At 43.5% G+C, this 13,861-nt stretch overlaps 1 protein-coding gene across 1 annotated transcript in view; it reads left to right on the top strand.

Moving 5' to 3' along the window:
* Positions 1–13,861, top strand: part of LOC119456768 (beta-mannosidase-like) — a 250,915-nt gene that overhangs the window by 194,980 nt on the left and 42,074 nt on the right. Inside the window, exons 4-5 of the mRNA XM_037718591.2 lie at positions 2,335–2,482; positions 9,365–9,511. Coding sequence (XP_037574519.1) covers positions 2,335–2,482; positions 9,365–9,511 — 295 coding nt within the window. The remainder of the gene's footprint in view (positions 1–2,334; positions 2,483–9,364; positions 9,512–13,861) is intronic.

The following is a 13,861-nucleotide window of genomic DNA, read 5'->3' as shown; positions in this document are numbered from 1 at the left end:
GCAACGTGTGCGATCGGCTTTGGTTCGACAACAACCTGAGCAAGGTTGGGAGCGTCCAGAACAAACGTCGCGTAACGCAGCCGTCGGCGTGCTTCGACGCCAGTTCAGCAACAACACCGGCGACTTCCTGCAGTTCGCGGTGTGCTCCGCGTGCTCTTACGTCGGGAAAGGTTCCGGTGATGAGCTTGAGCAACGGCTACCGATACCCGCCGAAACCCGAGCACCTCCCTGCGCTCAACCCGGTCGAAGAACGGATCATCGCACCGCGACCTCCCGTTCATGGGAATCATGTACGATCTCTAAATAAAGACGCAACAACCCCGTACAAATGTCTCCTCTCTTCTCAATACATTCTCTCACTCTAACTTTCATTGGGTTGTGTTGCCAAGTGAAACGAAACGGAAACTCGATGCGCACCCCCCGCGATGCTTTCGCATCCCACCATGGTTGCCCGTAGGGTGAGATGATGTGATTTTTTCTTTGCTTCCTTCCTTGTACCTGGCTCATACCCGCATAACCCTGGCTCATACCCGCATATGCAATGCGGGTAGGCGCCACATGTGATTTGATTATCGTTAATCATGACGTAAATGACGAGCATGTGATGTTATTGATGTCATGACATATCAGTCATGTTAGTCATCCGTTTCGACACCTGTGCTAAGGCACAACTGGCGGGAAACCGCCACACACATGGAGTCGAAATGCTGATGATAGTTTTTTTCTACACGCGGACGCGATCCTAGGGGAACTAGCCCTTAACAGCTTCGCTGTAAAAAAGAAAATAAATCAATAATGAAAGATGACATCTATATCAATAACAAAATGAATAAAGTAGTGTACAATAAGGTAGTCAGCGTTGCCTAGATTGGAATAGTAACATGAACATAGTGATAGTAACATGAACATGTAACGTGAACATAGTAAAAATGAACAAGCTCACTTTGAATAATAATAATGTAATATTATAACTTAAGTAGGCTTAGGGGCAATACCGAGGAAGCAGAAGTGTCTTTGTTCGAAAAACCTGTATATAGTTGGAGAAAAAAATAAAGTACCCGCCCACCATTCGCAAATAATGCTGTCTTTTTTCATGTTTAGTTATGCTATGCAATGTGTTTAGAACGTGTCATGAAACTACCAGGCGCAAGTTGGTATCAGCTAGCCCAAGATAGGGGTAACTGTTGATCGCAGGGAAAGGCCTTCGTCCTGCAGTGGACATAAAAACTGGCTGATAATGATAAAACTACGAGATAATACTTTTTTGCACATTATTTCTTTCCTAATTGGGAACTTGAAAAAAATTCCTATTCCTAATTGAAAAAAGCACTGTTTTAATTAGCTCTATTTCTTTCTCTATCACTCCAGGATTCTATTTCGCTTGCCTGCTTTGTACTTCACTGTCATTTATGGTTATTTAAGGCAGAACAAATTGAAATTGAAAGTTCCCGACTTTGAAATCGCAGAACAAATACTGGCAAACCTCAGAAGCACCTAAATAATTTACTCTCATAGCTTTTCTACGAACCAGGAGGCGAATTCCCGAAGGTTTTTGTTCGTAAGAACTTTCTCTGATTGGTCGGTGGTCTTTGCAAATGATATGGTTTCTGTCGATGTTGGACTGTTCTTGTGAGTGAGTGAGTACGAACTTTATTCAGGTCCTGAGGAGAAAGAATTAAAGCGGGGCCGGAGGACTGTTCTTGTTCTTACGCATTTTACTAGCGTAAGAACATTTTGTGAATACGCGCCCAGTTTCGTTTTCGTTTTCCAGGAGGTGTTAGTGCGGTGACGTCATGATAACCGCCGTGGTAGCTTAGTGGCTATGACGTTGCGCTGCTGAAATCGAGGTGAAGCCGCCTTTCGTTGGGGGCGAAATGCAAAAACGCTTGCGTACTCAGATTTAGATGCTCTTTAAAGGACCTTAAGTGGTCAAAATTAATCGGGAGTCGCCCACTACGGCGTGCCTCATAATCAGATAAGGATTTTGACTTGTCAAACACCCGATTTTTTTATTTAATTTAATGATGTCATGACGTAGAAGGTGGCCATGTGGATGCAGTACGGCACGACACAGCCACCTCCTGAGAAAAGACACCGAAACTGGTTCGTAGAAAATATAATATAGTGAATTATTTAGGGAACTCTGAGGTTCACCACTACTTTTTTTCTGCTTATCGAGTTCGAGGACCTTCATTCGGAGCAACAAATGAAGAGTCGTAAAGGTCGTGCCAGTGCTCCTCCAAATGACATTCGCGAATTTGCAACCAGTTACAGACACGTGGCTGACGAAGTTCCAAAGAAAGACGAAGACACGAACATCTTTCTAAATTGCAGGGCCACCGCCGGCGACAACCATCGATGGCTGCGATCCGACACAAATTGGTCTTCGGTATTTGTCTACTGTTTTCCTGTTGTTGCGTTGCCAAGGCGGCGGTCACGTTCTCGCTGGGCGGGCACTGGACAGCCGTGAACGCCAACAAATGTACGTACTTTGTTGTTGTTGTTGTTGTGGTTGTTGTTGTTGTTATCCTGTCGGTGTTAGCTCATTTCGTCTTTCTTCTTGGTCGTGTACTGTGCTGACCGCAATGCGAGAAAATATAGATCGCATTTTCTAGAACAGGGTGGACGAGGAGGTACCTAAAGATGTAGGCTTGCCCATGATGGACCCTACAAAAAACCCCTTATACCACGTAATTAATCCTCACATTCAACAATTTCATATGGTCGTATGAAATCACATATGAAAGACATCATCGCATGAAGTTAAAAAATATGGCAGTTATGAGACGCGCGAGCTTTCTGGGCTTCTAGTCGGGTGCGAAATTTTTTTAAAGAGGTTTTGTCGAGGCAGTAGTGTAAACCGTGGCAATATAGTTTTTATAGGCTGCTCTTTGAGACGAGGGTTCCCTAATTTAAATCTGAATAATATGTATAGTCGGTGGCAGCCGTGTGAGCCAGTGTATGTAAGTGCGGCAGCTATTATGAAAAAGAAAAAGCGTTTGTAGCTGCACATAGGAGACTCATGAACAATGGTGAACTTTGTCATGCGCCAGATGACAATATGGAAGAGTACAATTCAGAATGTTAGAAACATTTATTTATTTATTTATTTATTTATTTATTTATTTATTTATTTATTTATTTATTTATTTATTTATTTATTTATTTATTTATTTATTTATTTATTTTTATTCACTACACCCAATAAAGCCCTCAAAATGGACTCGCATGGGGATGTAATCGTTCTAAAGAAGTATTATAATACATTGATAAGTGCTAATAAAGAAAACCGATATTCAATTAATGTGCATTAGCTAATTATTCATCACAAAGGTGCAGAACTACAATGCTGTTACAATAACAATTTAGGTACAAAGACCACGCAACTAATGAGGAAATAAAAAATATCTTAGGCAGACAAAGCTGGGTACAAATATATACTAAGGACACAAGAACGAGGTATCGTGAAATGCTACAAGCATGGTATTACCAAGTTACAGATTCGAGAAGATATCAGGCTAAGTATTAAGAATTACGCATAAGAGCTATGAAACAATGTTAAGAAAATGATTACAGTGCAGTTGGTGTAGACGAAACAGGGTTGCGACGCCCCAAGGGCGGCATTGCCCAAAGTTGAAGATAATGCTAGGGAGCGTTTTTTAGTGCTTAACAACTTTAACCTCCTAGTAGATTATATACTTTTCTCATTATGTTCCGAGTTCCATCTCCCATCGCGCTCCATAGTTATTATCTGTATTATTGTAAACGTGCGCGTACTACTTACTCTACGATTGCCTTGGGAGGTATTTTGGGACACGACGAGCTATTTTTGTAGGTTTTAGCCCAAATGGCTAGCCAGCATGCACAATGAAAAGCAAACTTGATTGATTTGATTTAATTTGACCAGACTGAGTACAGTCTCTCGATTTCAACGAGATCGTTTAAATGGATTCTCGGGTAAAATTGAAAACATTATGAACTGTCGGGCGTGTCATGTGTTTGCGCACGTGAAAAACACAAGAGTTAATTTACCAAGCCAATTGGAGTCTTCTACAGTTTTTATTCAGCTTTTTTTTTTTTATCCGTACTAAACCCCAACAGATCTCCCGGCGGCCTTTGTATCATGACGTCACATGGGACTTTCGAAGCTGTCTGCTTTGTACTTTGTTGCGCAGTTTGCTGGGTGCTTTTTATTTCTCGGGCCTATGCCTCGTTAATTAAACAACCGGGAGTAAAAAAGTCCCTCGTTGCAACAAGCGCGAATTACACGTATGGTTTCGGAGGCGTTTATCGCGTTTGGAGATTGCCGCGTTTCGCGTCTGCTGTAGTGTTTTGTCAGCGGCTATTTCGCAGCTGTCTGCGTTTTGCCGGCCATAGGCGCTTCACGGTTCTACCGTACTGCACGTTTCTGTTGACCATCGGGGCCATGTGTATACAAACGAAACGGAGGGCTCTTTGGAGCTGTCAAGCACGTGACAGAGCTCGTTTCGACGATGAAGAGTACGAATCTCCACTCGCGTTCGAACCCACCAGCACGCCAGCCAGTCGGCCTAGTTGACGGTCTTCAACCCGAGGGTAAGCCACTCTGGATGCATTACGACTATAGAAGTCTACGAATGACCGCGACGGGGTCGTTTCAGATGAGCATGTGCTGAAATCCGGCCTACGCGTAGAGACTAGCGGCCTACGCAGAGAGACATGCGTTATCGTTTTAACAGAGTCAGTCAGTCATTTGTCAGCATCGGTTTTTATATTTGTGTTGCTGAGATGGTAACTTATTTGAGGTTAGAGACGCTAGCTGCACTTCTACAACGCGCCCTTATTTTGAGAACGCCAACCAAACCAGTTGCTACCTAGCGCCACATCTGGCACTAATCGTACGCTAAGCAAAATCGTTAATTCACGCAAAAGCCAGACGTTTGACCGCTCAGCGCCCACCGCGCGTTAGCCATGAAGACAGTAGTTTTTACGCATTTGTACCCGATTATATTAAGAGCTAATTAAATGCCCATGGGAAGAAGTTTGACAAGACTCAGCGTCTCACGAATGCCGGACAACTGCATCTTAACAGCCCAGGCTGTTGACCCTGTTGCATAACTAATAATAGCATTTCTCGCTGTACTGAGTTTTAAATACATCTTTTTTTTTCTCCCCAGTTGCTTCGTGCACAGAAGGGCTCTAAGCACAACAAATCAAAGAAGCTAACGTTAGTGCCAGTGTGACCGAGGAAGAAAGTACACATATATACGCAATTTACATTATGCATACCTCATGTATTTTGCTGTGCTTCTTGCTGCTACAAGGCATTGAGGTAATTGACCTACATATTTCTCCGATGGGTTTGGAATCGCCTGGGGAAAGGAAATCGTCAACCATTGCCATGCTGTGTACTTCAAAAGGTCAGAAATGGTTTGACTTCGGTCATTTGCAGTATTGCATAATGTGCATAATGCGCATGTATGTGCACTCATTATCGAACGTTTGGTAAAGCACGCTACTGTTCCTAAACGTAATGGCCACAATACATTTCAGTGAGAATGACATTCGAATTTTCACCAATATCAAGCAACATTTGAAACAGTACACGTCACTGTAGCTAATGTACTCATGTGCTTAGCAAACTGTTTCTATAATACCTGTGTACTACACACTTAGGTCACACACCTTGTGGCAAAGCACATTCTATTCAGGATACCTGAGCACCTGCAGCCATGTGATTGCTATGCCTGTACCAAATGGTTGCTGCGAGATGATACATTTTTTTATCTACTGCACACTTCTACAATAGTGTACACAAAAGCAGACATTCTGTTTTAAATATTTTCATGCAGTGTCATAAGCAACACACAAGAGAAGTTCGGGAGGCATGGAAAAAGCGGTTCACTTGGGCAAAAGTGGTTACGATAGGTCCTGCTCCACATAGGTACACCTGCGGCTGCGAAGTTCAGCGGCAACATATTGAAAAAAAAATCAGTGCCATCTTTGGTGAAGAACAAAAGCCCTCATGTAACCATGACTGTCATGACTTTCCTATCTCTCTAACGCCATTTCAAGATTTGTTAGATGTGACTCAGCAACACAATGCCGGAATGCGCAAAACCGAAGGGAAGCGGGTAGACTAATGCAAACTCCCAACTAATCTTCTATCTGTCAGACGCCTCCAAATAAGCACGTTATCGTACGTACGCAATGAGGCAGTACACACACAATGAAAAAAAATAAATACTGGTGATATGTCTGCTTCCGCCATAATTAAAATATTGTTACGATGCGGAAGTCACATATAAAGATGTATTTACAGTATTTACCAGAGAGACAATGATCCATAAACAAAATGGCTGTCGAGACCGATTCCACCTGTACACGTCAAATCGTCTTCTTCTGACTGGCGCCACGTTTGGTATCGCCGTAACAATATCTCTGTTTTGCACAATTCTATTGAATAAAATACCATATTTATGTTTTACCTGTTATTCCGGTGTAGTAAAAGTCAATATTTCCCTTTTTTCAGGTTGTTGAGAAGCCTGCATTCAACGTGCAAGTGCTTACTGTCCACCATATAATATGCTGTTTGAAAACACTCGTCTTCTAATACGCCGACACTTCCTAAAGCAGCACCCAGACCGGCTTGTTGCAGACGGATTGTTCCCTCCCCGTGTTCGTGGTCGAGGCTTGCCCCGTCGTGCTATAGAGCACTGTTATATAAGTTAAGGGTTGGGTATGTGTTGGTGCGCGAACGCCTATACCGACAAGGACGTGTGGACAGCCTGTCGTTTCGTTTTGTGGCTCCTGTGAGACACTTGAACATCTCGTTTTAGAGTGTCCCGCATTCTTTGCGCAGCGCGCATTGCTAATTAAGGAATATGGACTTATTGGGCTGCAATGTGCGACCCTTGACGATGGCCTATTTCCAAGGGGGTGCGCTTCCCGACGTGACCAGGCCCATCGAGCCCTGCTAACTTTTCCGAAGGACACTGGCTTGGCCTCCCGTTTATAGGCATTATTTCTATTGTGTTTTGTCCTGTCTTTGCCTCCGTCATTTCTTTATTTCCTCTTTTCTTTCCTCATATTTTCATTTCCTTTATTCCCTCCTCCAGAAAGAGTAGGCAGGCGTTGTGCCCCTCTCGGTGGCAGTTGTCAGCTTGCGCCTTCCCTATTTCCTTCGAGTCCTTGTGATATATGTGTACAAACCAAATAATAATAATAATAATAATAATAATAATAATAATAATAATAATAATAATAATAATAATAATAATAATAATAATAATAATAATAATAATATGCAGTAAATTTCATTCATTAACTGAAATACTTAGGCACATATAGGTAAGGCAAGGTCATAAATTAGTTTTTAACTGGCAATCAAATTTATTGATGGGAAGCTGCGTAACCCACTCTACTCAAGCTGCCAATATTCTACCCAGCAAACACAACTCATGGTAATAAAGTATTTCACACTAAATAAAGTATTTTGCCTCTGGAACTTCAAGCACTGTCATATATGCATGTTCTCCTGCAGCTACTGCTTTGTAAAAGAAATACTTAATAACAGTACTCGTGATAGTGGCAGACCTTACAGAAGGATATATAAGCCATTATGGTTTGAAGCGGGACCGATGTCGCGCCAAAGCAACGTCGAGGTCTGGCCGGGGTGCCAGATTCCTACTGAGTGTAGGCCTTAGCTTTATTGTGCACGCTTCTTTAGCCATCTTGAAAGTTGAAGATTTCAATATCTGCACAAAACGTGCTTCCATGAGCTTTTTTTATGTATTCTGAAAGAAACAAAGATGATGTGCACCTACAATAAGTTAAATAAAATGAACCATAATGAATAAACAGCAGAAACATGCCGCAGATCTCAGCAAAACATGCAGACCGTATGTGCGTGAGTCATGCGAGCACTTGGTAGTCATGAAACATGTGGCCTAAGAATTTTCTGCAGTGAGAGAGAGAGAGACAAAACTTTATTGATTGTCCTTGCTGGGGTCAAAGGAGGCGGGGGCCTGGAGACTAGCCCCACCGGAGCCCCCTGTCCACAGGCGGTGGCCGGCCAGACCTTGAATCTTGGCTGGGTCCTCGGCCAGCCGGACTACCCAGAGTTGGTCATCCGGGCATGCGCTGAGCAGCACAGCCTCCCACTTCTCGGGCGTGATGATTTTATATGTAGGGTTGGTGCTGTGTTTGATGGTATGTGTCGCTGCGGGACGTGCCCAGATAACGTGGCCCTAACAAACATGCAAGCTCTAACTTGATTTGCTTACCAAATGATACATCTTCTTTCACAGGTACAACAGTCCAGCGCTTCGTACCTTGAGAAAATTTCAAGCTGCCAGCTTACACCACTTCTCGTTCACTGTTGGCATTGAAATGCAATGCAGCAATGTGTGTTCGGAAAGTGATTAGGACTTGTATAGTTCACAAAAACTGGAGGCTTAAACCATAGCATTACCTTGTTTACAGCCCTTCATATGGATAGGTGTTTTTGGTGCAAAGTGAATGATAACACCGTGAAAGGCTTCCAGTGTAGATGTCTGCGCTTTCATAGACAGCCCAGGATTATCTTTAAGAAGCTACCGAGCAAGTGGATTCGACTCCAGCTTGCAATGGGACTCTGTGCCCGTAGTAAAACGTCGTGTTAAAAACACACATAAAATGTTAGTTATGAAGGTCACCTTCCAATAGCCACAGTCGCTCCACAACGTTGCCGTGTGCACATTGTGGGTGTAGTGGGGACGGGTGGCTTTCAAGGTCAGAAATGGTCCGAGTGATTGACATTGACTTTGCTAAAATCAGGTCTCCCTCACCATTAATTCTTTCAACACGCCAGTAAAAGTGCCGTATTATAGGTCGAGTATATTGTTCAATGTTTCTGCAACGTTTCAGTTTTGCAGCAGCTCAAGCTTTGTCATGATACCTGAAGTGGCGTCAATGTATCGATTTACTATCAACCGCAAAAGCTATGACTTTAGTACACGTTGCAATTAACGTTCGTAATGACAACGTAAACTTTATTGTACAGTAAATTAATGTGTGAGAAGTCAGCCGCTGTACAAAGGGAGTGTTAAAACATTTCGGTTCTTGCATTATTCAATACTCGGCGACGAGTAGCCTGTGAACGTATGATAATTATATGCCAGTGAAAATTTTTAGGGTACTTCATTGTCTGACACTGTCTCACGATCATTTCCTTGCGCTATGCATGACACTGACTTGAAATTGAAGAAGAATGAGCATATAAATTATCCACTGAAACTTTGGCGAAGTATGACGGGCACTTAGCCCACGGTTTTGTTTTGTCCTGCAGGTCGAGTCACCTGATTGCTGAATTAGACGCTTTGACTTACGGTTCTAAATTTTTCAGCCATAAAGATTTCCTCCAACGTTCCCGGCGGAATATACACGGATCTGAAGAGGAACGGCCTGATCGGCGAGCCTTACTACGGTTTTAACGACGTGCGATACGAATGGGTCGGGAAGGAGAACTGGACATTTTCAAGACGGTTTGACGGTAGGTATCTTGAATGCCACTTTATTTTCCTATAGTGGAGCATTTTTACTCGCAAGTGTTCGAAACAAAACTTGGTTTGTCTTGTCTCTCGAACGAGTCACGCTGACGATGACCGATGTCGTCATTGACATTATTCTGTCATCGTCAGGCCACCGCCTCATCCTGAGCTTCACTTTCCCCATAACGCGAAGAAAATTTTTTTTCGCACAGCGGCCACAACTGGGATTCGAACTCACGTCGCCAAAGTAATAAAACACTTATGAGTCGGGCGCGCTAACTGCTGCGCGATCGCGCCACAACAGGTATTGGCAATTGGTGCGATGTTTCGCGCTCAACAGAGACGGGTGGCGTCTGTGCATATACACTTGTGAACAAAATGTATGATATTTTGTCTGGTTTCCGTCAGCTAAACTTCCGAGTATGTTGATGCTGCGTTATGCCAGACCACTAGCCTCGGGCGACAGTCTCTTGAACACGCACTGCCATATTAGGTTATTCACAACGCATAGTCACGCACCATGCACACAACTTGCGCATTCCGAGGATGTATTTCACGCGGAAACCGCATATATCAACCATTATGTCAAAATACGTTCGGCGTTGGTGAGATAACCTATAATGATAGGCGGAGAAGTTAATCGAGCAAGAAAAGCTTTACATGCTACTAACGGTTTAATATATAACAAGTAATCAAAGTACGTGACAAAAGAGAAGAAACAAAAAAAAACAAAACAGACACGCATGTACTCGCACAAAAACTCGGAAATGGGGAAGTAGGGAGCACCATGAAATGAACACAGTGCAAAGAGGAGATTCATGGCTACCGCCAATAAACAAGATGTTATGCACCACTGTCTCGTTGGCTGTACCAAAGAGGTGAATAACATCTTGTTTATTGATGGCGCCATAAATCTCCACTTTCCACTGTGTTCATTTCATGGTGCTCCCTACCACCCCTTTCCAAGTTCTTTGTGCGAGTGGATACATGTGCATTTTTTTTCTCTTTTCTCTCGTTCTTTGATTACTTCTTATATATTAAACCGTTAATAGAATGTCAAGCTTTTCTTGCTCAATTAACTTCTCCGCCTATCATTAAAATTTATCTCACCAGTGCCGAACGTATTTTGACCTAATGGTTTATATATACGGTTTCCGTGTGATATACATCCTTGTAATGCGCAAGTTGTGTGCATGGTGCGTGACTATGCGTTGTGAATAACGTAATATGGCAGTGCGTGTTCAAGAGACTGTCGTCCTAGGCTAGTGCTCTGGCATAACGCAGCATCAACATACTGGGAAGTTTAGCTCGCAGAACCGAAATGCAGAAAATCATATATTTTTGTTCGCAACTGCATTTCAGAGAGCAGAACAATAAATACTGTACCGCGCGAGTATGACAATATGTGAATTGCATGGAAATTGTTCTTGACGACAGGATGGTGCGTTGGTGTGCTTCGTCGCCATGCTCGCGAAAATAACGTCAAAGGTACAAAAGAGGGCCACATAAAAAAAGTCACGCTTTCGAAGTAAGGATAGTAGTTTTATCGACCGTAGAAACTTGTAAACATAGGCATATTAACTCAGTGAACAAGCATGGTGTGCCGCTTACACAAGCAAACATGAACGCATCTCACTCGATGACCGCGGAAACTCGCTTTCAAAACTCTAGAGTGAGGAAGCGCGGCAACGAGTGAATTGACCTTCGTGTTGCATCTCGCATCAACGCGAACTAAGCCACGAAAACAAAGCGCACGGCGGACTGTGTCCCCGACGCAGATAGCTTTCAAGCTGCAGCGGCACGGGCGGGTGCGCGCAGCCGCAAGGCTTCGGGGGGAGGATAGGGAGGGGCATTCTACTCCGTGCGGCCCCGGCACTCGCGCGCGTCCGCGCGGGCCTCTGTATCTCGAAAGCCATCTGCATCGACGACACAGTCCTCCGTGCGCTGCGTTTTTGCGGCCGCCCTAAGTAGAACGCACGGTGGAAGAATATTTAGGTGTTGGCACTGCGCGCGAGCGAGCGTCCAGATTATGTTCGGCCGCGCGCGGGCGCACCGAGTAGCTCTGCTGCGAGCAGATAGAGGGCGCCGCGGCCAGCGGTCCCAGCTTAGCGGCGCCGGCGGCTTGGCATTCCTCTGCCTCCGCTAAATTTTCGTTCGTAGAGGAGTGAGTAAATCTCAAAGCGCGAAAAAAAAAATCGTTATTTCACTTTAAAGTGATAAGTGTACCAGGCTCCGCTAACATGAAGGTTCCTTGTGCAGGGCGTGGAAGACGTGAACACGGATCAATCGGGCAGCACTCAAAGCCCACTGAAGTTACCCTCGCGCGCACAATTTGTTTCGTCCGGTCTAGCCGTTCATTCAAGCATAAAAAAAAATGAAAGCGTTAGCCCACGTGCTACCCCTCGATCAGAAGAAAATAGTGACTGCACCGTAAAATCTTGTATTTCATGCTTATCGCTGCTTCCATTCACACTCAGAAAACCGTTCAATCATCGTTGCGCGAATTCAATGTGGCCGCGATATAAATTAAGAAATGAAACGGCGCAAGCTTGCGATATGCAATGCACTAGAGCAAAGTGGCTGTTCATGGCTAGAACTTAATATGAGAATGCACATCAGCTATGTAAAAACTCTTTCAAATGGGAATTTATTAGGCAGGACGAAGACAGTGATGCTCTAATTCAAGATAGACGCGATCTTGAATTAAGATTCAAGATTCTATCTTCAAGATTCTATCTTGAATTAGAGCATCACTACCACAGTTTACTGATGAAAACCTGAGCAAATGCCTTTTTTATTCCAATTCCACCTAACATAGACCGTGTATATTTTTCATTGGACTTTCGTCCACTGTGGACAGAGTGGCTCTTGCAAGATCTAAAAAGAAAAAAAAGACGTGACTTATTTTTCATTAAATTGCATATGAGAATGTGCCAATGTAAGCGTGTTGGACAATGCATGCTACATCCTGTCCACAAATACACTTACACCCACCACACAATAATCCCACAGACCCTTTCTTCTTTTTTTTTTTTTGCAAAGACATAGAACAAAAAACTTGTGCATGAAGCAGCTCAATAATTTTAAAAGGTGATAACCGTCCCAGAAGCTTGCGGTCTCATACACTCCCACAATGGAAAAATGATGTATAAAAACATGCAAGCGTGTAATACACACCGCGCGCGCATTGTAAAAAAAAAATTCAGTAGCCAGGATGGAACAAATTTGAAAATCAGGTGCACATCTGCACAGAAAACACCAGTATTTTACAGGGTGCACAAATATTTCAAAATATGCAAATGTCACGTACCTGGACAGAACAATAGTAATGTTGCTGCCGTCCCTTGGAGATACTCAGTTATTTTTACATTCCGCCTAATTAGATCACTAGTCTTATTTATTGATCAACTTCTCAATTAATATAATTAGATTAAATGTGTCAATGACAAAATTGTAGAGCAACATGAAAGACTCCCGATACAGCTTTCTATTGCTCAATACGCGCTACGTAGAAGTGTTTTTCCGAGCATGAAAGAAGCTCACGAATACACGCAAAGTGCCTCGAGCGACCAGTCGCGCGGCAATATTGCTGTATTCGCGGGTTTCGTTCCCGCTCGGAAAACACTTTTATGTATCACGTATTGAGCAACAGAAAGTTATATTGGGTGTTTTCCATGCTGCTGTACAATTCTCTCGTTCAGACTTTTATTCCAATTATAGCATTAAAAATTGATTAATCAATTATGAAAATAATCATGTAATTAAGCGGAATAAAAAAATAATCTGAGTATCTCTAAGCGACGGCAGACAACATTACCTTGGTTCTGTCCAGCTACGTGACATTTACATATTTTCAAAGCTTGGTGCATGATAGTAAACCACCCATCTTGTACATGCAGCAAAATTTGCACAAGCCACTGTAGGAGGTTCTCTCTTCTGCAGCGGCTTTCGAGGTTTATTTGACCGTGTGAGGTTCTTTGGACAGTTTGGAAATAAGGTGGGAATCCTTTTATCGAGTGCTCCGCGTAATATGCCATCGATATCGTATTCTCTGAAAAATGGCTGGTGCAGACATGGTCGGTAGGCGTTAGAGTTCGGTCTGCCCTCAGATTTGCACGGCGCCACTGCTCTAGACGACCGCTGTCGGACGGTGCTTTGAATAAAGGCACACGCTCCGCACAAGTCAGGTATCCAGAATTGCAGTTCGGAACGAAGCACTTTCTAGCCATTTCAAACGTCCCTCAAGAGGCCGCTGCGACCTTCGTCGAGGGCCCGTGGCGACAATACCCAAGCACAAGCTCATTAAGCGAACGCGAACAAAAATCGTGCCTTCAAAACAGCGCAACCGCACA

Source organism: Dermacentor silvarum, chromosome 6 (assembly GCF_013339745.2).
Source record: "Dermacentor silvarum isolate Dsil-2018 chromosome 6, BIME_Dsil_1.4, whole genome shotgun sequence".
Taxonomy (NCBI): Eukaryota; Metazoa; Arthropoda; class Arachnida; order Ixodida; family Ixodidae; genus Dermacentor; species Dermacentor silvarum.
This window is presented reverse-complemented; position numbering and strand designations above follow the sequence as displayed.